Source organism: Epinephelus fuscoguttatus, linkage group LG10 (genome assembly GCF_011397635.1).
Source record: "Epinephelus fuscoguttatus linkage group LG10, E.fuscoguttatus.final_Chr_v1".
NCBI lineage: Eukaryota > Metazoa > Chordata > Actinopteri > Perciformes > Serranidae > Epinephelus > Epinephelus fuscoguttatus.
Genome location: NC_064761.1, coordinates 37,141,850 through 37,164,905, shown reverse-complemented (window position 1 = coordinate 37,164,905; position 23,056 = coordinate 37,141,850). Strand labels below are relative to the sequence as shown.

Genomic DNA, 23,056 nt, shown 5'->3' with positions numbered 1-23,056 from the left:
CATTCCAGTATTTAGTGTTGTATACCAACCCAGACAGAATTGTGACTCAGCTCCTGTTTGCTCCAGTATTTATGCTTATCACAGTGCATTTTCTGTACAAAAAGCTGCATGCTATTGATGTGTGCATGTGTGGGAAAATACGTAGTATCTACATCTGCGTCTGTGGTTTCACAGCCTCAGTGAGGAAATGTGTCGGCTGCTCCCTGCCCGGGCAAGCCAAAACTCAGAGTTTCATTTGCTCAGAAAGCTGTTCCCCCGAGACACGGTGATTGATGCATTAGACAACCAACCGAACCTTACTTTGAAGCATATTGGTCCGGTGATTCAGCAGTATTCTGAAGCCAGCTCCAGTTTGTGCGATGGCAATCTCTGTGCAGTGAAAGATGGAAGATGGCATTTTGATTCAGTGAGCAAAATCTCATGGCAGCCATGCGAATGCATCCACCAAATGTATTCCCTTCAGTTTGTCTGAGGTGAAATGAAGCACACAGCAGGGGATTACCTCCAAACAATTAGCTTTTACAAAGTACCATGCAGTATTGCTCCTTTGAAATCATGCCTATGGCAAAACATCTATGACCCAATAATTTCAGAGCAGTAATCTGAGGTGTTCTAACAATGACCTGGTTGATTTCTCTGAGGCTGGAACTTGCAAAATGCTCTCCACCGGGAGCGTGGGCACACAGACTTGGAAACAGCTGATTGGCCTGCTTAAAGCCTTCAGCTTTGTCAAAGAAATCTTTAGCCAGCCTCCTTTGTACAGGCAGTGTAGAAAACACCCAAAGAAGTATGCAGGAGGAAAGACTTCCTGACAGCTCATTTAACATTCTGCCTGCTTCCACCCACTTAATCTGGAGCCCCCACCTCTCTGACGTTAGCTGATTCTTTTATGAAAAACAGAACATCATGCCATCTTTCCGTTTATAGACACATTTTTCACACACTTCCACCATTATGGGCCTTCACAGTACACAGGAACTATCAACCCAGAAAGAACAAGTAGTCTTTGCACCACAGCCTCTCCACTCATGCCCTCGTTCCTGACATACTTGAGTCCAGTCGTGTACATTAATAAATGATTGTGGCAGAGCTGACGGGATTCACGCCCGCCTGGGCACCAGCTGCAATTATAGCAGACATGTCAGAGAGACACAGCTCCACCGGAGACGACCCAATCAAACACGAGGCTTGCGCTGCCACTGTCTGGATGAGAAGTGGTTGACAAATAAAGTCCACCGCACGCTAACAACAGGAACAGACTTCACTCCTGCAGACTGGCTGGGACTCGTCGCTGCAGACCTGCGGGCTCTCCAGTAGCTTTAGAGTTCAAGCCATTTTACCAAAGACCCTATTGAACGAGGACAACCACTGCATTCAAAACCCTACAAACCTCCAGGATTATATTAGGCCAAAGGTTTATGTCGCTAATAAAACTTTACAGCAGTTACCATAATTACCATGCAGTGATGATGTAAGCAGTAATTATGGGAAATGCTGAGTCTGTGATCATTAGAGCACTACACAAAGACACTCTGCAATTCTATAGTATGTGTGGCATAAATTATGTCTCAGTAGGACAGACAGACCCACAGTAATAGACATCCTCGATGTCCAGGGTGGGGGAGCCCCTTTGTGCGGAGTTTGCATGTTCTCCTGTGTCAGTGTGGGTTTCCTCCAGGTACTCCAGCTTCCTCCCACAGTCCAAAGACATGCAGGTTAACTGGTGACTCTAAATTGCCCATAGGAGTGAATGTGAGTGTGAATGGTTGTCTGTCTCTATGTGTCAGCCCTGTGATAGTCTGGTGACATGTCCAGGGTGTACCCCGCCTCTCGCCCAACATCAGCTGGAATAGGCTCCAGCCCCACCGCAACCCCTAACAGGAAAAGTGATTATGAAAATGAATGAATGACGATATCTTCAATCAGAACTGCCACTAGTTGAAATTACATTATGGATGTGCTGGCTTGGAATATTAACTAGTCGAAAGGCAATTGTTGATATCTACAATAGCTAACACCATGACTGATTAACTGTTAAAAAGGCTTGCCATAATAAATTAGGGTAAAGTGAAAGGAAGTTAACTACCTTGCAATGAAGACGAAAGTTACAGGAGGAAAATGGTGGACAGTGTCGACACTGAGATAAACAATTTAGAGAGGCACCGCCATCTTTCATGTCAAAAGTCTGGGCCTTTTTCTTCAGCTTTTAAAACACAGATGGGACAAACAAAATCAGTAAAGACACAATATGCAAGAAAGTAAAGTACACAAGCAACCAAGGCCTCACAATTCCATCTGATGAAGCCGCTGATGTTACGGTAAAAAATACCCGCTTTAGGTGGCTCAATCGCTACACAAAATGCCACTGATGTCTTTGTTGGTCTTAGACAGTGGTCTGCAGCCTGACAGCCGTCTTTACCATCCCCTCCTCCTTCTAATGACAAGGTCAGCTCGTATACATAATGAGAACTACGTCACTTTAGACACATTGACATGATACTTATTAAACGCACAAAGGTAACGCATCAATGATTTGCAGAGCTGGGCTGGGGCAACACAACAAACATGCATAGCCACTGATTCGTCATCATCCTGATCTCATTGTGGAGAAAATGGCTAAAATGGCTCCCCCACCCTGTCCTCGAACCATGAACCCTCTTGCTATGACAACAATGCTAACCACTGCACCACCATGCCCGAGACATCATGATGCATTGTAGATGTATCGTGATACCATCCTTATCATGGACAACGAATCCTGATTATCCAAAGCATAATACTGTGAGTTACTTTGTGATTCCCACCCCTATGTCAAACACATGTCTGTAATTATTACAGATATTGCAGCCCACAGATTCCCACACATTTCCTGTATTGCTGACAGACTCTGCACAAAAGCATACCCCAGAGTATAACTGATGAACACATAGAAGACTTTCATTGAGAGAAATAAAAGAAAGGAAGCTGCAGCAAATCTTAAACGCTCCATAAACCTTTGTCTAACCTGAACACCTGAAGACTCTGCTTTTATATTACTACCAGCTGCTCATTCAGCATCTAAATGATAATAAAGAAAGATTAATCTCTGTATTTGAATTGAAATAAATAGCACACCCAATCAGACATATTCATTCTCCTCTGCTGGAGATGTCCTCTGTGCCATTCACTTTTGAAAACCTACAAATACTTTTTAATACTTCACCTTCCAGTGAATACGAAATGACGTCTCTTCATGTCTCTGTCTCCACAGTTTGACCATTATATGTCAACACATTCAGTCAGCTCCATGGTCTGGTGAATACAGTTGTTTGCGCAGCCAAATCCCCTTTGGCTTGTTGCTTGGCACTTAATATCCTAAAATTGCCCAAGAGTAAAGCCAACCAGCAGTCCTAGGTCTGTTTGTTATATACACTGCATCTAATTTACTTTCATTTAGATGTAAGAGTACTGTGAAAAGACAGGGAGAGTGTCAAGTTTTATAGGTTACAAAGTCTGAAGCATCACATTTAATAACCTTCAGATGCAAAACAAACTCCTCAATGCACTGAAATCCATCTTAACTAGGTTTGCAGCTAATGATTATCCTTTCATTACAGAAACTGGAACCAGAGAATGACTTATTCTGTCATGTAAATGATGATCTGCAAGGCATAATCAACTAGTTGTCAACTACTGAAGGTCCAGTGTGTTGGATTTAGGGGGAAATAATGTCAAAAATGGAATTTAATATAATAAGTATGTTTCTTTGGTGTAAAATCACCTGAAAATAAGACTCACTGTGTTTTCATCACCTCAGAAAAAAGCTGTTTATATCTATCTGGAGCGGGTTCTTGTTCATAGATCACCATGTTCACTGTCATGTTTCTACAGTCGGCAATAACGGACAAACCAAACACTGGCTCTAACCAGGGCCCTTTGCGTTTCTGCATCAGCTACTGTAGTTAAAAGCCCTTGTGCAATAGGGCTGCAACGATTTGTCGACTAATCAATGACTAATCGACTTTTAAAATAATAACTGTTTTAGTAGTCGACTAATCGGTTTGAGTCATTTTTCATAGAAAGGAACTATAAAAGTACCCCAAAATACTCTTAATGCAGCTTCTTACGTTCAAATATTGGCAGCTTTACACACTCTCCCATGACGGTGAACTAAAACCCTTTGGCGTGAGTACGAAAAAAGACATAAGATGACATAATTCTGGGGTTTGGGAGAGACAGACTGACATTTTTCAACACTTTAACACATTTTTCGATAAAACGATTAGTCGACTAATCGAAGAAATAATCGACAGATTAGTCGAAAATGAAAATAATCGTTAGTTGCAGCCCTATTGTGCAATGAGCAGCTTCAGGGAAACACTAATTTGTGACCTTAAACTGCTTCATTTGTTTTTTTTAACAGTTTTAATCACCAGTTTTGTTTGTTCTAAAGAGCATGAGACCTCTGCAGATAATTCGGCTCCCAGTAAAAACCTCCTGAGTATCCAGATCTTAAGTTATCAGAGAAAAAAATGCACATGCATTGGCATGTGGTAGGTGAGCCGCCCATTTCCGACGTGCCAAAAAGCATTGGAAAAACACTGATTTGTAACGTGAAACTGCTTTATTCAATATTTCTGGTCCATTTGTTCTGGAGAGGAAGAGACCTTTGCAGATAATGTGGCTCCCTGTAAAAACCTCCTGAACAATGAAAACTGAAGGAATTCTAACTGGGAGAAGTTTCAGCTGATTGCAATCTGCAATCCTCACCACTAGATGTCACTAAATCCCTCTAAATCTTACACACTGGACCTCTAAATTAATCGCCAACTAAATTCATAATCGATTGTAGGGGTCGACAGATAATCAGCCTGGCCGATTATCGGGCCGATATTTTGAATTTTTAGGGTTATCAGTATCTGTGATTTTTTTCCCACCGATATGCCAATATACATATTTGTTTTCCTTAGCTGCACTGTTTTGCCCCTGGCGTGCTTCTCACTGCCTGCACGTACCAATCCAGGCTTTTAACAACAAACTCAAGACCTACCTTTTCCAACTGATTGTTTATTTGGAAAAGTTCTCAGAATAAATATGCTATATGCGCTTAATTGCATTTGAATGTAGTGCTTTGTCAGTGTTTATTTTTCTAATTCTGTGTCGACTATGATTTTTACAGCAGACATATATCGGTTGTAAATATCGGCTATTGGTATCTCTGTTTCATAATAATCGGTATCGGCATCGGCTCTGGAAAAAACATATCGATCGATCCCTAATCCATTGATCAGTTTAAGTAATGTTTTTAGGGGGGGAAAAAGTCAAAATTCTCTGATTGCGGCTTCTTATAGGGTCACAACGGTATAAGATTTTCACGGTACAATAACAGTCTCAGAAAATATTGCGGTCTCTTAGCATCACAGTATTACAAAGTTTATATTACTATCAGTCAGAATGATCCTTGAGGGAATGAAAACGGAAAGGTTATTGGTGGCCAATGAAATGTTTTATTACTGTAATTGAAACTTGAAACCATTTTGTTAATGTTTTTTTTTAATATTGTAGATAAGCAAATGTACACAGTATGATAACCATCAACTTTTATATCACAGTATGTCTTAAAACGGGTATACTGCTGCGACCCTTGCCTCTTGAACATGAATATTTTCTGTTGTCTTTACTCCTCTGTGACAGTAAACATGAATATCTTTGGGTTGTGGGCAACACAAGATATCTGAGGACATTATCTTGGGCTTTGGGAAATCACAATTACTGACATTTTACAGACCAAACAAGGTAATCCCGAGATAAATGACAGTTTAACCAACAGTGAAAATAACTGTTAGATGCATCCTAAATGATGATCAATCAATCATCAATTTCTTGTTTCTTGTGTCAGCACCAGTCTTAACCATGAAGACTGCAGGGCATTGCTTTAAATTTAGCACTGATCCCTCGTTGGTTATAGAGCCGATGCTTGGTTGTGCAGATATTAGACGATACATATCCATTATGTAGGTAATAAGTATGCTGCCCTGCTGTAAAATTAAGCAATATACTATGTAATGCATGACCCCACTATACTGGATGATCAATGGGACCTACAGAAGGACTGAACCATGACTAATGTGGTTCATTTGGCTGCTCAAGACCTCTGAATTAGACCATAAACAGACCTACCCTGTTCAAAAAGACAAAGCAAACCTAAAGATTCAAATCATGTCTCAGCCAGCTCAGTGTAATCTGGTGGAAAACAACTGTGTTGCCACACTGGGGAAAAAAGGAGAGCCGTGTGAATGGCTATGAAAGGGTGTGGGTGAGGAGAGCTTGGGGATGGAGATAAAAACAGATGATGATTTATATTTCCAAAATGATCAATCTAAGCCATGATGCAAAAACTTGGTCAGCCTCAGCAGGCAGACTGGAACAACTCCAGGGCAGAGACTGCAGCCACACAAGTTATCTCATCGCCACTGACAACCTGGGTGTGTCTCAACACACACAGGAATATTTACCAACTTGTATCATCCACAGCATCAGACCCGAGGCTGCACACTGCTGTCTCCCTGCATGCACATACCCAGCCTCGTTTGCTGTGTGAATCCTAACAGCTAGTCCGGGATGTTTCAAACTAAACAGCCAGCTTTAAGGCTTTAAACGAGCCTGTGTCATTTTACTGCTAAACTTCAGAGACTGCGGGCTGCTACATGTCACACACTCCGCTCCATTGTGAGGCTGGTAATTTGATTAAAATAACGCCCTCCCCTCCACACCCTCACTCCCACCAACTGAACACACACATTTCCCCAGTGGAGACATTTCTTCATGCCTCAGTTTAAACCCCACAACTCAAACTAGCTAGCTACGTGTCTTCCACGACGTTAATGAACTTGCTGACCCGGCGCCGGCAGGTGCAGCGGGTTCACACCAACACAAAATGAACTTCTCGGGAGAATTAAACACGTCTTACCACTTTGCTCCCCCAGAAAGACGAGTTTGAATTTTCTTAAAGGGTTTCCAAAGTCACTGCCCACGGACATTTTGAGGAGGAGGAGGGGGAACTCTGGACACCGGAGGACAGTCTGACTGGTAGTTGTGTGTGTTTCCCACTCGAGTTCGGTGTCGGTTGGTGAAGATGCTGGGTGGAAAGGCGGCTCTCTTCGTGATGGGAACACACTGCTGCTGCTTCTGCTGCTGCTGCTGCACCGGTCCGTGACGCTTACTTCATTTTTTTCTCATACCCAGGGCGTCTGCGCATGCGCGGCCTCTCCTCGTTCTCCGCTCAACTGACAGCCGTGATATAAAATGACGTCATGTGAGTCGGGGGAGACAGGGAGGGAGAGGCAGACATGGACACAGAGCTGCTGGACCCGGTGTCATCTGTCTGGAGGAACTTCTTCTTTTAGTTCAGCACATTAGAAAGACACTGCTGTCTCTGTGTCAGAGAGACAAACACTCAGGTGTGTGTGGCAAGAAACAATCAGGCTAATATTTCACACTACCCTGAAGTCACATCCTTTATCTTGTGCTGCATTCAGATGCCTTTGACAAGCGCTTAAAATATGGCAACACATTTCTACAGGAAACAAAGAAAAAGGCAATGAGCATTATAAGAAAAGTGTTATTCGAAAATCATCAAAAAAGTAGGAAAATATCACAGAAAATAAATACAGATATTAATTAGTTTAATTTATAGCACATTTGTTTTTTTTTTCAATTTATTTTACTTTTCTTTGTCCCCTTTTTCAGGTAATTTTATTTTATTTATTTATTTATTTATTGCTTTTTTTGGGGGGGGGGGGGGGTCTATTTATTTGTTATTTGTTGTATTGTTCTTTTTTTACATCTTTTGTTGCTTATTTTCAGGGAATTTTCTTGGTTTATTTGGTTGTTTTTTTTTAATTTGTTTTTTTTTTTGTTCCTTCTTTTCAGGTCATTTTCTTTATTTAATTTTCTTTTTTGCTTATTTTTATATTTCATTTTTTACTTTTGTTGTCCCTTTTTCAGGTAATTTTCTTTTTCTTTTTTTTGCTTATTTTCAGGGGGGGTTTTTTCTTTTATTTGTTGCTTATTTTCAGGTAATTTTCTTTTTTTTTCTTTGTTGCTTATTTTTGGGTAATGTTCTTGGTTTGTTTGGTTGTTTTTTATTATTATTTTATTTTTTACTTTTCTTTGTCCCTTTTTCCAGGTAATTTTCTTTTTTTCTTTTTTCTTTTTTGCTTATTTTCCGGTATTTTTTACTTCTATTTGTTGCTTATTTTCAGGTAATTTTCTTGGTTTGTTTGGTTGTTTTTTATTTTCATTTTTTTTTTTTTTTTTTACTTTTCTTTGCTCCTTATTTATTCTTTTTTTTTTTTTGCTTATTTTCAGGTATTTTTTATTTTATTTTATTTGTTGCTTATTTTCAGGTAATTTTCTTGTTCGTTAGTTTTTTTTTCCCTTTGTGTCTTTTAATTTTATATCTTTATTTTTGCTTATTTTTAGGTAATTTACTTGTTTGTTTTTGTCTTGTTTCATTTTTTACTTTTCTGTTTTTGGCTTGTTTTTGAGTAATTTCTTAGTTAATAACGTTACTTCTTCTAACATGTTAATAACTTGCTAATTTTCAGGCCTTTTATTAAGTATCTCATTGCCTACTTTCCCTGTTTTTGAAAAAAAAATCAAGCCAGTTGGCTCAGGTATCATGGGGTTAAAGCAGCTACATGGAGTTTGTACCACAAGACCATCTACAAGAGGACTATTTCTATACCGCTCAAAAAAATAAGGGAACACTTAATGGTCACAGTATAACACCAAGTCACTTAATCTTCAGGGGCTGTAGTCACAAAGCTTCCTCGTACTATGAGTTGCTCCTAGTGACAAAATTCTAAGAAATTTCTTAGAATTATGACATTTTCTTAGAATTTCCCCTTAAACTTAAGACTAGTTGCTTGTTAAGATAAAAGTTATTCACAGAACATCTTAGCCCTTAAGGGAGCTAAGGGCTGTTAGGAGCAGGGAGGAGGAATTTTAAGAGGCTTAAAAGTTTCTTAAGCACAGAAGAAAATGGTGGAAACAGAGAGAGGTACAAGAAATATTTCTCTGCTGCTCTGCTTTGGTGCAAATCAAAGTGACAACAGGTGCAATGGAGAGGCAAATGCAAGACAACCCCCAAAAAGGGAATGGTTTTACATGTGGTGACCACAGATAGCTGCTCTCTCCTTATCCTTCCTGACTGATTCTTCTCTAGTTTTGTCTTCTGCTAGTGTCTCTGTCACTACTGGTAGCATGAGGCGGTACCTGCAGCCCAGTCAGGTTGTACAGGTAGTCTAGCTCCTCCAGGATGGCACATCCATACATGCGGTCCAAAGAAGGTTTGCTATGTCTCCCTGCACAGTCTCAAGAGCGTGGAGGAGATACCAGGAGACTGCATGGTACACGAGGAGAGCTGGACAGGGCCGTAGAAGGGCATCAACCCAGCAGCAGGACCGGTATCTGTTCCTTTGTGCGAGGAGCCAGAGCCCTACTAAATGACCTCCAGCAGGCTACTGGTGTGCATGTTTCTGACCACACTGTCAGAAACAGACTCCATGAGGGTGGCATGAGGGCCTGATGTCCTCTAGTGGGACCTGCACTCACAGCCCAGCACCGTGCAGCTCCATCATTCACCAGAGAACACCAGAGTTGGCAGGTCCACCACTGGACCTGAAAGAGTCTGGAGATACCGCTGTGAACGTTATGCGTCCTGTAACATCATCCAGCATGACCAGTTTGGCAGTGGGTCAGTGATGGTCTGGGGAGGCATATCCTTGGAGGGTCACACAGACCTCTATGTCACAGCCAATGTTACACTGACAGCTGTTAGGTACCAGGATGAAATCCTCAGAGCTATTGTCAGACCTTACACTGGTGCAGTGGGCCTTGGGACGAAGGCATTTATGCTAATGACTGGCCCTCTTGTTCCCCCGACCTAAATCCAATACTGAACCCCAGATTGCTCCCAGTGGCTGCTCCATTGGCGTATGAGTGCATGTCAATGGTTACTGAGCCGCAGGTGGCACCCCATACGGTAAATTAATGAAATGAGTAGAAGACTTCACACTGACTTGATTAATTGTATTGTATATTAACCAGTAATGTTTACACATTTATGTACTCTACTGGAACAAACAACCACATAACCACAGCAGTAGAAGCATAACATGTGCAGTTAATTCCATTCATGAGTAACAGTGTATGTACTTGATATCTGAAAATTCATTAGCATTGCAATTAAATCAAGTGTTATACATGTGATCGTATATGAAACGAGTATTGCAGGTATCACAGATGTCTCTGTGTATGAGACAAACATCTATAAAAAAAATAAACTTAAATATTAAGCTAATACAGGTAATTAGTTACAGGATATGTTCCCATTGGAAATAGAAACCTGGAGGGATTCCTACGATACAGGAACAAGTATTACACACAGTAAAAAATTCAGTTGTCTGAACTCACATCATGATACATACAAAATATTGTGAGGTACGACACAGAAGTATGGAGAACAAAAAATGACATAAGTATCAATAATTAAATAGTAATGAATACAGGAAAAAATAAATAAAAGAATAAATTAAAAAAAATAAGGACCTCCTATGTTATTAATAGATACAACAATACATAAATAAATCCATAAATGTTGTCTTAAATAAATTTAAGATTTCATTTATGTTCTGTTTAATTATCAACTTTTAGGTATTTATTTATGCATTTATCTATTTATTTCAACATTTATTCTTTTATTTATTTATTTCCATGTTTATTTATTTAGGCATGTATTTATGTCCGCATTTATTTTTTATTTTATTTATTTATTTCCATGTTTATTTATTTATACATTTATTTATTTATTGATACTTTAGTCATTCCATACAGCGATGTGTTTCAGCAGTCCTCTCTTGACTTGTATTACACGGGTCATACAGTCAGAATAATTCCAATCGCGAGTATTAAAGCATCCGAAAACATCAGACATTGTCCCTTCTGGAAATTGTACTTCCTAACTCCAGCCGGTGAGGCACCTGGTGGGGAGGTGGGCCTACAGAAATTGAGGTCAGCGTAGTCCCGTGTTGGCTGTGGCTTCACTCTGCACAGTGTTCTTCAACCACAGCAAAGCTTTACGGGACAGAAAGGCTTGGATCGACGGGGACGCCCAGCGAGGTCACAGTGGTCCTTCAGGCCTCTTCTCCAGACTGTACTCCTGGGTCCGCTTCACCTTCCACCCCAGCATCATCAGTAGGACGATACCCATGACCTTATAACCCACCTGTAAGCCCAGGTAGCTGCAGGGGTCAGACAGATAAAGATAAATGATGTGGATGTCCTCCGTGTGTGTGTGTGTGTGTGTGTGTGTGTGTGCGCAATATGTGCTCTAAGGGATAAGCTTTCTCACCGGTTCCTCAGGATGTTGTTGTCATAGTAACCACAGCTAAACTTCTTTCCACACACACGCTTCCACCAGATACACGACGTATCGATGGCTGTCCCGAAGAGAGCGGGGGCAGGAAGCCAGGCTGAGAGGGACACAGAAAGGCAGCATGTTAACACACTTCTGTCCACATGTGTGTGAGCCAGAGCCACTAGAGGGCAATCCAACATCTACTTAAAAGTACTGATGAACGGAATTCAAATATATGTTAAATTAGACTGTGTTATTTTAGTGTAGCAGCCACTAAATGACCAGCAACATCCCAGTGGAATTCAACTGTACAGAGCCCCAAAGAGTGCCATATTAAATTAATAATACATATATTAACCAATAATTTGTAAAATAATTTCAGAAAACTAACAAGGTTATTATATCACTCTTTTCAGTTAGCCAAGAGTTTCATTTTAGTTTTATTTCATTATGGTAATTCTTTTAGTGTAGTGTGTTTTTAATTCATAACAGCCCATAGACACTTCTATTTAATATCATATTTTATTTTGTCACTTCTCATCACTTTTTATTCTATGTAAAATTCTGTAATTGTATTATACGCTTTGTAATAAAAATTAACTCTCATAAAAACTGTAAAATGAGAATAATGATATATTTCATAATAATTAGTTAATAATTAAAAAAAACAAATTACAAAATGAATTGGTTGATTTATATATTTTACTCAGTTTAGTCATGCAATAATTTCTTTCTCTTTTTTTTCTTCTTATTTTTTTAATATTGGACACTTTGGGACTCCATACAGCAGTGAACTTTATTGAGTTATAATAATAGAGACAGGTGGATATTATGGGATTTAGGGGTCAATTAGGCACTTTGAAAAAAAGAAGCATATCATCAATACAATAATTAGTCATTCATAAAAGTGTAGCACGACACATTGACTTACCCAATACTCTCATGAGTAAAAACTGAATTCCTATTGCGAATGACTTCTCTTCAGAGGGAACACATCTGAAATGAACGGGAAAAGAAATTTCAAGGATATAAAATAAAACCAACATTTTAAATATAATACTGGAAAACAGCATAAACACATTCTGTAACTATTACACTTACTGAATAAATCTGTTTTAGCATCTTTTTGTATGGAGGACAAAAAAATACAAGTATTAATGAATAAATTCGTAAATAAATCAAAAATGAATTAATAAATGCTGATATAAACATGAAAATAAATAAATAAATGAAGACATAAAGGCAGAGGTGAAGCCCGCATAACTTGTAAAAATACAGATGCTGAAATAATTAAATGGAGTTGAACAAAAATGTGGAAATAAAATAAAGATATGAACTTACTTGTCTTGTTGATTTATCAACTTTTATTTATTTATGCATTTATCTAGTTATTTCCACATTAACTTCAACATTTCTTTATTATTATTTTTTTTTATTTATTTATAAAGTCCATAAGAGCCTCTGAAAACTGATCTGTGTGGCCAGATTTTTTATATATTAAATACAAGTTTTGTTTAAAAAAAAAAAAAAAGTAAGAAAGATACTAAGTTCATGCTATGTCTTCTAATGCAGTATGTTTACGTAACCTGGTTAAAATATAAGGGTTTATAAAATCATTAGTAAGTGTTAATACTGGAGGACAAGCTTATTGTATCATTCATTAGATCTATTTTGGTCATTAAAATTATATAACAAATGTGAATATACTGCAGTATACGGTCATCCTTCCTTACCTGAGCACCATCATGTACATGGGGTTGTGAGTGAAGCAGGCGATCAATGATGCCAGAGAGATGACCAGAATGGCGGGGAGCAGGAAATGTGGGCAGCTGTTTGGACACGGAGCAGGGCGGGCGCTACCCTGGCTCCCTGATATACACCTGCAGTTGGTATACAGCTGTAACCAAACAGAAAGCAAAGGGAATATTCATATTGTTGTTATCTGCACAAACAGCTTTTGTTAAGTTGTAACTACATCTACTGTGATGCTTATTTTGCCCACTGGGATTTGAAGTTAGACCGCAGACTGTAAAAGAAGTGGATGTGTCCACCATGATGTAACGGACTGGTTGGTGGACTACTGTTGTGAAACCTTCAGTCTGACATTTTGGCTGTTGCCATCTTGTTTTTTGGAGCCAGAAGTGTAAGTAAGTTTTCTTTAGTGTAAAATCACCTGAGAATAAGACTCATTGTGTTTTTATTACCTTAGAATGAGATGTTTAGATCTATACAGGGAGCGGATCCTCATTTATGGAGATCGCCATGTTGGACTGATATTTTTTACAGCAGCCTAGAATGGCAAACTGAACACTGGCTCTAGATAGGGCCTTTCGGGTTTTCTCGTCAGCCACCGTAGTTAGCAGCCCCTCCGTAAAGAGAGCATCGTAAAAACACTGATTTTTTTTTTTAACATGAAACTGCTTTGTTCAGTGTTTTTACCGGTTTAAATCACTGGGTGTGTTTGTTTTGTAGAAGAGGAGACCTCTGTGGATAATTCGGCTCCTGGTAAGAACCTCCTGAACAAAGAAGGAATTATAACCACAAGTTTCAGCTGGTTGCAATCTGCATCCTCACCACTAGATGCCACTAAATCCCCCTAAATCTTACACACTGGACCTTTACACAACACCGTATCTGCTGGTGTGTTGAAATCAAAAGACAGAAAGTGCTTATGAAAATGAATCGAGACCTTTGTCCAGCACCTGATTAAATCTCACCTGTGGACGTGTGAGTCCACCAGAAGGAGAAAATAATTATTCTGAGACTTCTTGGGATTCATTAATGAAGCTGGTCGTGCTGCCTGTGTTTGTAGTGCAGCACTACACAGTGAGCTTACGAGCTGAGTCAAACTGACTAATACTCTATCAGCAGTCACACAATCCACCCACGAAAAGATTATTCACAAGCTGTGACGTCTGGATACTGACGTTTTGTCCCTCTTAAAACACCTCCTATATGCTCTGTGACTAATAAGCATTGATTGGACATTGATCCTGAGCCACTTGCGTCCTGTTAGCAGCAGAGCAGTCCCTGCGTAAGGTCTGACTGCGTTCCTGGCTGATGATGAGACACATGATGTGCTGTAGGACCGGCGCTTCATATCACTGCTGATATGAAATGTGTGATCATTTGGCAGATACGTCACAAAGTAGAGGCATCTAAGGTCAAAGTCACTTCCTGTCCCAAGTGTCTACTTAACATTGGAATAAAAGATGTTTAAAGATCAAGTCAACCCCCTGAAGAGCAGATTCTCTCAGTGCAGCGTATGCATTCCCTACAGCACTCTGCTCCTACACAGTTAAAGGTTAATTACATCCTGACAGGAGGATCGTTTACAGATCCTGTGCTAGGACAAGAACCAAACACTTATTCCCTTGTCCCACACTGAGATAATTACACAAGATTATAGAAGGAAATTATACATTTCTGAACTCTTTCCCTGCTGTAAAAACAAATCGTACTTATTCATTTTTTTTTCTTTTCAATAAACTTATCAAGCATTCCTATCTGACACGATTAGTCTGTATCAGGTAATTTAACTCATTACTGCTGATGATTTATTGTACAATGTTGTTCTTGTGTTGCACAAATATTCCTCAAATCATGCCATGTTTACACAGCCCCATATCACAAGCATGACTCAAAGCTGTAGCTGGTAACTTTTATAAAAAATGACTGAGTCATATTTGTCGAAACTGTCACTACATCCACACAGGATTACATGAGACAGATAATCTGTGAAACAAAATATATATCACAGTTATTTTCACAAAAGTTACCACCTGTCAGTGTTGAGCAAGCAGCAAGTTACGCCACATCAAAATGACGTTTCACTACACTGAAGCTACCCACAGAGAAACGTAGCAAGCTTAGCTGTGAGAAAATGGCAAAAGTAGCTTGGCACTTTACAGCTGCTTTTATTTATGGACTTGATGTTAAATCAACGATATCTCAGTGATAAGAAAACTGCCAGATAGGGTGGACAGGCAGCAAAAAATCTTCAGTTGAACTGTTTATTATAAAACTTAAGATTTAAATGAGAACTTTTGAAGACTTTGTGACATTTGAACATGTCCTCCAATAACATGACATCATCAGTCAACCTATTGATCTCTGTCTTTCTTTCTCCTCTTATGCATTTCTCTGTGTTGGCCTCTTTCAGTAGGCTATCTTGCTATAGCCCTTTTTAAATAGGAATTGTGCAAATTTGCAGGAAAGCCCAATCAGTCTTTTTTCAGCATTGGCAGGATAAAAACAAAATCGGGGAGTGCAGCAAAATGCCACCTGCCTACTTTTGTTTATACAGAATGCGTCTTTTTCGGGGCAATGGGGGGCGTGAGCAAGTAACAAAACGTGTAGCTCAGCGTGTGACGTAAACAGTGACGTGGGAGGGAAGCCGTGGCTGGTCAGTCCTTCGGTGATTCTCTCGTAAGTCGGCCCGTCCTTCACCGTCCCCGTCATCTGACGGTTAATGGCCTCTTCGTTTGTGAGGGCAAGGAGGGCGTGCAATTCTTTGTCTCCCTAGTTGCTCATCTTTACAGTGTCTGTCAGGTTTGTGTTTCCCTCTTGCTACTAGCTGCTCGCTAATTCCTGCTATCAGCTGTTTCCTGTTAGTCCACCGCACGTGCGCCGTCATCAACAGCTCCTCCCACAAGTCATCAACAGCCCTTCCTGTGGCGGACGGGCACCTCAAACCAAAAAAGGTTCCGCCAATATGACTACCCTACAAGATGGAAAATTGGGCACCTCGGATCAACTCACCAATCCGGCTCTGTGTGTCTAAACGCTCGCAGCTTGCCAGCAAAATGGCCCAACATTCGCCGAAAATCTGGCAGTGTAAAAGGGCCTTATGTTATGACAATAAAAATAAAAGACCTGAATTAAAACTTTTCTTTTTCTGGGACAATTCCTGCATATAACACGTGACATAGGTACTGTATGTTTCTTCCTTCTTAATACTGTCCTCTGTCTCTCAGCTCTTTTCTCTGCCCTTGGTGTGTCTATTTCTCCGGTGTCCACTGCAAATCCACTAAATATATACCGTCTATGGGCGAGACACGTGAGAGATGTGTCAAGAAGTGCAATGTAGCCAGTCAGAGGCAGAGTAGGGCGGGTCTTGCCAAGAAAAGCCAATAGCCAACTCAGAAAATAGTAACGTTGCCACCACGCTACTGAGACATACAGTTAAATTATTAATGTCGCTACTTGTAGTGACGCTCCTGCCCAACACTGCCAACTGTAGCTTTAATGACATCATCAGATACATCTCATATACAGTAGCCTACACTCTACGCCAATGTTAAATATATCATTTCCACATCAGCCTGACCTGCAGGTATTTACACTGTGGGAGCAAACCATGAGCAGGAGGCACTGACCTGAACCCTGTGGGTGTTGTTGGAGTCTTTGGTGAAGTTGGTGCAGCCAGCATGGCACGGAGAAATATACTCGACACCGTCAGAGCCACACACAGGGTTGAAGGCAGTGGCAGGACAGGAGCAGTTGGAGTAGCACAAGGAGAGAGACCTGTGGAAGGAGGAGAGAAACACGTTCAGATAAGCCCATGTGTTTCATTTTGACTACGTCTGAGTATTCTGCAAGTAGTTGTTACGATAAAGTCATTAAGGTTCAGATGTTTTGTTTTCAGTATATCAAACTCCTGGACTCTATCACTCTGCTGTGAGATTCTTTTTATCTACAAAGCCCTCACTGGAAAATCACCATGCTACCTCTCAGAATTGCTTCTGCACTCAGATGGGCTTTATCAGACACGCTCTGTTGACTTCATGTTCCACCAGTTTTGTCTGAACTTGAAAAACTGCTTTTAATTTTAGTGCATCTGTCTCCTGGAACACAATACAGCACCACTATAAATCAATTCACTTGGACGGCTTAGAAATTTGATCTGAACCTCCCAACTTCCACTTGAAATTGTTATTTTCAGTCAAATAAACACAGACGGCGTGTTCGCTTGCTGTTGCAGGTGCTGCGTCCCCACTGAGCCCTCTGTCCTCACGGTGTGCCGGTGTCGGACATTGGGCCACTACTGCTGCTCGCTGTATGTGCTTATGCCCGGCCCACACAGAGAGCAGCATGTTGGAAGGCTGCTCGCAGACGAACACTGTGTGCGAACAATGCAGGTTCCAAAACACTGGTGTATTTTCATGGCCAGGCGTGCAGTTGGAAGTGATGTTGAAAGGTAACACTGGCCTACTTTCGCCCAATTCTTGGCCAGGCTAACCTAGAATTTGCATATTCATGAAGGCAAACGTAAACAAAGAAATGGGATTATACTGTATCGAGTGTCCTGACGACTCCCTGTGTGCACTGTGTGAGCTCCCAGATTCAATAAATGAGTATGACAACTCATATTTCAGAAACAGAATTTAAAAGTGAGTGTGTAATTGTTGGAAATCTCTGTGAGTTTGTGAGAAATGTACCAAAAGGGTTAAAGATAGTGACCAGTGCCCACATGGCAAAAAATTTCCTCCCAAACGTTGGTGGAAAATTTTGGGACTTGCAGTCAACACTGATTTGATTACATCTGAGTGTATTTATCATAAGCCAGGCTGGAAGTGTGTGACTCTAATAAATTAAACTACCCCTTTGAGAAGCAATTCTGTGTCACATGAAAGCATCACCATGACAACGCCCCGCTCTCCTCACTCACCGGTACTGTCCGATCTGGTCGTGATTGACCTCTGAGACTTTCTGCGTGGGACAGCCCATGAAGAAGAGAGGGATGCAGAGGAGGGTGGACACGGTCAACATGGCCACACAGAAGCGTGGGATGATCTTAAGAGAGAGACGTGCCCTCTTCATGATGACCCCGCCCACCAGCATCCCCACTGCCACTGCAGGTAGATTCACAGCACCTGGGGAACATGAACAGCTCAGTGACCACCAGGTGAAGATGTTATTATTGCGTGCCTAAAGAAGTGTTGTATTTGCTAACACCCTGACATTAATGTCAGCTGTAGTCTGTTAATACATAAAAATGCTGCAAAGGAGCAAACTTGAAAACCCAAATTAAATTCCTATCGAGGAAAAGATGATGTCACAGATCTAATTCACTCTTTGGAAAGCGGCCATGGTGCAAGCTGGCTGACACACTGTAGTCTAGAGCGCCCATTAAATGACTTTAACAGACTGTTTCATTTCACTTCCACAGTTCATAAAAATGGTTTTAATATACACTCACTGGCCACTTTATTAGGTACACCTTGCTAGTACCTGGTTGGACTCCTTTTGCCTTCAGATCTGCCTTAATTCTTGGTGTCACAGATTCAACAAGGTGCTGGAAACACTCCTCAGACATTTTGGTCCATATTGACATGATGACATCACACAGTTGCTGCAGATTTGTCGGCTGCACATCCATGATGTGAGTCTCCTGTTCCAGCACATCCCAAAGGTGCTCTATTGGACTGAGATCTGGTGACTGTGGAGGCCATTGGAGTACAGTGAACTCATTGTCATGTTCAAGAAACCAGTTTGAGATGATCTGAGCTTTGTGACATGGTGCGTTATCCTGCTGGAAGTAGCCATCAGAAGATGGGTACACTGTGGTCATAAAGGGATGGACATGGTCAGCAACAACACTCAGGTAGGCTGTGGTGTTTAAACCATGCTCAGTTGGTACTAAAATCTCCCCCACACCATTACACCACCAGCAGCAGCCTGAACCGTTGATACAAGGCAGGATGGATCCATGCTTTCATGTTGTTTACACCAAATTCTGACCCTACCATCTGAATGTGGCAGCAGAAATCCAGACTCATCAGACCAGGCAACGTTTTTCCAATCTTCTATTGTCCAGTTTTGGTGAGCCTGTGTGAACTGTAGCCTCAGTTTCCTGTTGTTAGCTGACAGGAGTGGCACCTGGTGTGGTCTTCTGCTGCTGTAGCCCATCTGCTTCAAGGTTGGACAAGGTGTTGTTGCTTCAGAGATGGTCTTCTGCACACCTTGGTTGTAACCAGTGGTTATTTGAGTTACTGTTGTCTTTCTATCATCTTGAACCAGTCTGGCCATTCTCCCCTGACCTCTGGCATCAACAAGGCATTTTCACCCAGAGAACTGCTGCTCACTGGATATTTTCTCCTGTTCAGACCATCCTCTGTAAACCCTAGAGATGGTTGTGTGTGAAAATCCCAGTAGATCAGCAGTTGAACAGTTGTACCTAATAAAGTGGCCAGTGAGTGTATATACCAAGCTTTACATTATGACTTGAATTATTTAAAAGCTGACAATGACTTCAAGCAGTTGACTGAAAGGGTTATATTTGTGGTGCTGCAGTACCTACCTACTAGCAGGCTGCTGTAAGCGGGCGACGCGCTGTACTGTCGCTCCAGGAACTTGTTGAGGAACGTAGCGAGACCTGCGATCACTGAGGAGAAGCAGCACTGGGCCAGGACCAGCATCAGGAAGAGAGGGCTCAGCAGCAGGTGGACAAACATCCTGGGAAACACTGATCAGACACAGTCACACAAAGATACACAGGTTATTACTGATTATTGATACTGGAGACGACTCCAGTGAAAACTCTCTGAACCTCTGCAGGCTGAATATAATTAACTTACTTTTCAGGAAATCAAGTAAAGAGACATCTGGCTTCTTGAAGTCATCACTCATGTCAGTTTCACTTCCAATCACCTGGAACATAACAGGCAGTGTAGACTGAATGTGTGAAGGCAAATATGCAGTGTGTAATGAATACAGGTATGGAGGACAAGAAACAAATAAAAATAAATGTTTAATGTTAATACAGGATAAATACATGCTGACATAAATATGAAAATAAATAATTACTTTAATGAAGAAATAAATTCAGGGGTTAGAGCCTCATATCTGATTAACATGGGAACTCAGAAATAAAGAAATAAACAAATGTAGTTGTACAAAAATGTAGAAATTAATTATAGATATTTATTTAGGTCCTGCATAATATTTTTTAAATAAATTTGTAAAATAATTTATTCATCTTTTTATTTACACATTTAATTGAACATTAATTTATGAATTTATTCTTTAATTGTTTATTTATGTAATTATGTATTCCAGTATATTTATACACTTATGTATAAATTGAATTTTTGAATTAAATTTCTACTTATTATCATGATTATTTTCATTAACATGGGGACACAGAAATACAGAAATAAACAAATGATGCTGTACAAAAATGTAGAAATGAATTATAGATATTCACTTATATCCTGCTTAATTATTTTTTAATGTGTTTGTTAAATAAATAATTTATATTTCCATATTTATTTCAACATTTATTTATGAATTAATTATTTTCTCTTTAATTATTTATTCATGTATACTTTTTTAGTTGTTCATTTTATTTCTGTTTATTATTATAATTTTTTTTCATAACTTTATTTCATTTTGAAGATTGTTTTTTTTAAATAATAAAATAAAGTGCTTCAGAGTGCTGTGTGTTCGAGCTCAAGCAAGGGCCATGAGAAATTATGGCAGTGAGTTAATCACGTCCCCTGGCCTCCTCTAAATAAGCATGAAATGGGTCTCAGATGGCTGCCAATTTTTTAAATTGAGTCCTTTTACCTGTATGACTGAACTGACATATCTGCACACAATTTATTTATTCATTTATTTCTGTATTGATGCTTAAGTCTATTTGTTTCCTCCATGTACAGGAGCATTTATATGATACAGTTTATATGATACACCTTCGTTTTGTGCCCATTTCTTTTGGTCTCTTTGTGCTGCATTCATGCATTAAAATCACCCAAAGCTGTCCAACATCACAATGAAAGATTTCTAGAGAGATTTTGTTGCTCAAAGATGACTTTTGTGTCTTCTTCATACTGAAATATTTGCTCTTAGTTTTGTATGTTTTAAACAAAGCCAAGAAAGTACTCTGTATCAGTGACTCCTATCCTGTTTTGTCTGACGTACCCCCACGTTGCTATCAGATGACCTCATAAACACTCACCCGTCATGTTCCAAATGTGTTAATTTTAGCTGAATTTACAACAACAACTTTATTATTTTACCAGGTCGAGTCCCGGACAAAGCTAGAGGAGCCAAAATGTGGTTTCACAAAACAGTGGGAAATGAATTTCTGGCCCTTTTCTCATCTATGACTAATATTTTCTGTGGATTGTTGTAAAAGGTCAAAATATAAAAGTACAAATCAGTTCTTGGGAACAGAAGTGTGGTCAGTGAGGTAATATGTGTCAGGAATAATTTGGATTTATATGTTGATATTGCGAAACATTGTGTGCCTTCAAGATAGTGAAAAGAGGAAAAGTGAAATGCAATGTTGACACAGAGCCTGTAGGTGTCAGTAAAACACGAGCAATACACCACAGTTCAATGAGTGTTAAGTTGTAAAAAAAAAGGCTGCTGTGACCTTAAAGAACTCTGAGAGTCAGAGTGTGACTTACATTGTGTTCTGCCGGCATCCGACGAGGGAAGAAGAAGTAGGGGATGGAGGTGAGAACCAGGAAGCCGCTGGTGATGAGCAGGCCCATCCACCAGGCCCCGACCCAGCGGGGATCAGACACTCTCAGCTCCTGTTCAGCTCCTGCATGAAAACAGCAGTGAGCACAGTCGTTCCTGCTGTAACCTGTCAGTAAAATAACTGTGGGATGGATGGAACTTTAAAAACCTGATCATTACCTAAACCATATTTGTCCACGTCCACATAGATCCGCAGCATGACTGCGCCCAGCAGGTATCCGATGGCCGGCCCGAATACAGATACTGCAAACAGGATGGCTGTGAATGATAAAGCAGCTGTGAGGTTTTGAAGCAGTGTCGAGCTGTTTTGTATGAAGGATGAAAAATGACTTGCTTGAACAAATGCTTTAATAAATAAACTAATTAATCAATGCTGAAATAAATATGGAAATAGATAAATGCATAAATAAATACACATATAAAAGCTGAAAGGACATAAATGAATAAATGTCTCTTTACTTGCTGTTCATCCACACTTCAACAACTCCCTAAAAGAAATGTTTGTATGAATTTATAAAAGTATTTAAAAGGTCCAAAAATGTGATAAAATCATTTGAGTGGCTTGTGGCCAAAATTCATGCAGCTGCCAAACAGGAAACAGGAAGTCAGTAAAAGCAGCAACTCCTCACATTTCTGAAGCTGCTGGAACCTGAACCTATCTTAAATTAATTCCTACATTTTTGTACAACTACATTTATTTATTTATGTATTTCTGTGTCTCTATGCGACTCAGGCAGGAGGTTCTAACTTCTTTTATTATTTCTTTTTATTTATTTATTTATTTATGAGGTTTTTTTTTCATTTATTCATTCTTTTATTGTTTTTTTCCAGGTTTTATTTATTTATTGCTGTATTTATTTATACATTTATTTATTGATGCTTCGTCATTTTTTGTCATCCATACTTTTATAATTTTCTTACCAAATTGTGACCTCCCACTTTTAAGGTTCTACATTTTTTCCCTTTTTGAAATAAATAAATAATTATTCTTTAACAAATTATTAACCTTTTGTGTCGGGATATTCTTGCTTATATGCATTCAATTTGAAAAAACATAAGGGTGTCTATCGAAATTAATCTTTAACTTTCTTCCGCCAGTTCGCCGACAACAAAGTGAAAAAACTGATTTTCCCCTATGGGACTAATAAAGTATATAGAATTAAA

At 39.8% G+C, this 23,056-nt stretch overlaps 2 protein-coding genes across 2 annotated transcripts in view; both read right to left on the bottom strand.

The window, feature by feature from the left end:
- Positions 1–7,526, bottom strand: part of rab6ba (RAB6B, member RAS oncogene family a) — a 90,817-nt gene extending 83,291 nt beyond the window's left edge. The window contains exon 1 of the mRNA XM_049587048.1: positions 6,950–7,526. Coding sequence (XP_049443005.1) covers positions 6,950–7,019 — 70 coding nt within the window. The 5' untranslated portion in view covers positions 7,020–7,526. The remainder of the gene's footprint in view (positions 1–6,949) is intronic.
- A 2,533-nt stretch (positions 7,527–10,059) lies between these two features.
- The window catches only part of slco2a1 (solute carrier organic anion transporter family, member 2A1), a 28,077-nt gene continuing 15,080 nt past the window's right edge, over positions 10,060–23,056 (bottom strand). The window contains exons 5-14 of the mRNA XM_049587026.1: positions 22,052–22,150; positions 21,817–21,956; positions 19,981–20,053; positions 19,704–19,868; positions 18,072–18,276; positions 16,780–16,927; positions 13,135–13,298; positions 12,333–12,397; positions 11,396–11,516; positions 10,060–11,285 (exon numbers count right to left, since the gene is read on the bottom strand). Coding sequence (XP_049442983.1) covers positions 11,165–11,285; positions 11,396–11,516; positions 12,333–12,397; positions 13,135–13,298; positions 16,780–16,927; positions 18,072–18,276; positions 19,704–19,868; positions 19,981–20,053; positions 21,817–21,956; positions 22,052–22,150 — 1,301 coding nt within the window. The 3' untranslated portion in view covers positions 10,060–11,164. The remainder of the gene's footprint in view (positions 11,286–11,395; positions 11,517–12,332; positions 12,398–13,134; positions 13,299–16,779; positions 16,928–18,071; positions 18,277–19,703; positions 19,869–19,980; positions 20,054–21,816; positions 21,957–22,051; positions 22,151–23,056) is intronic.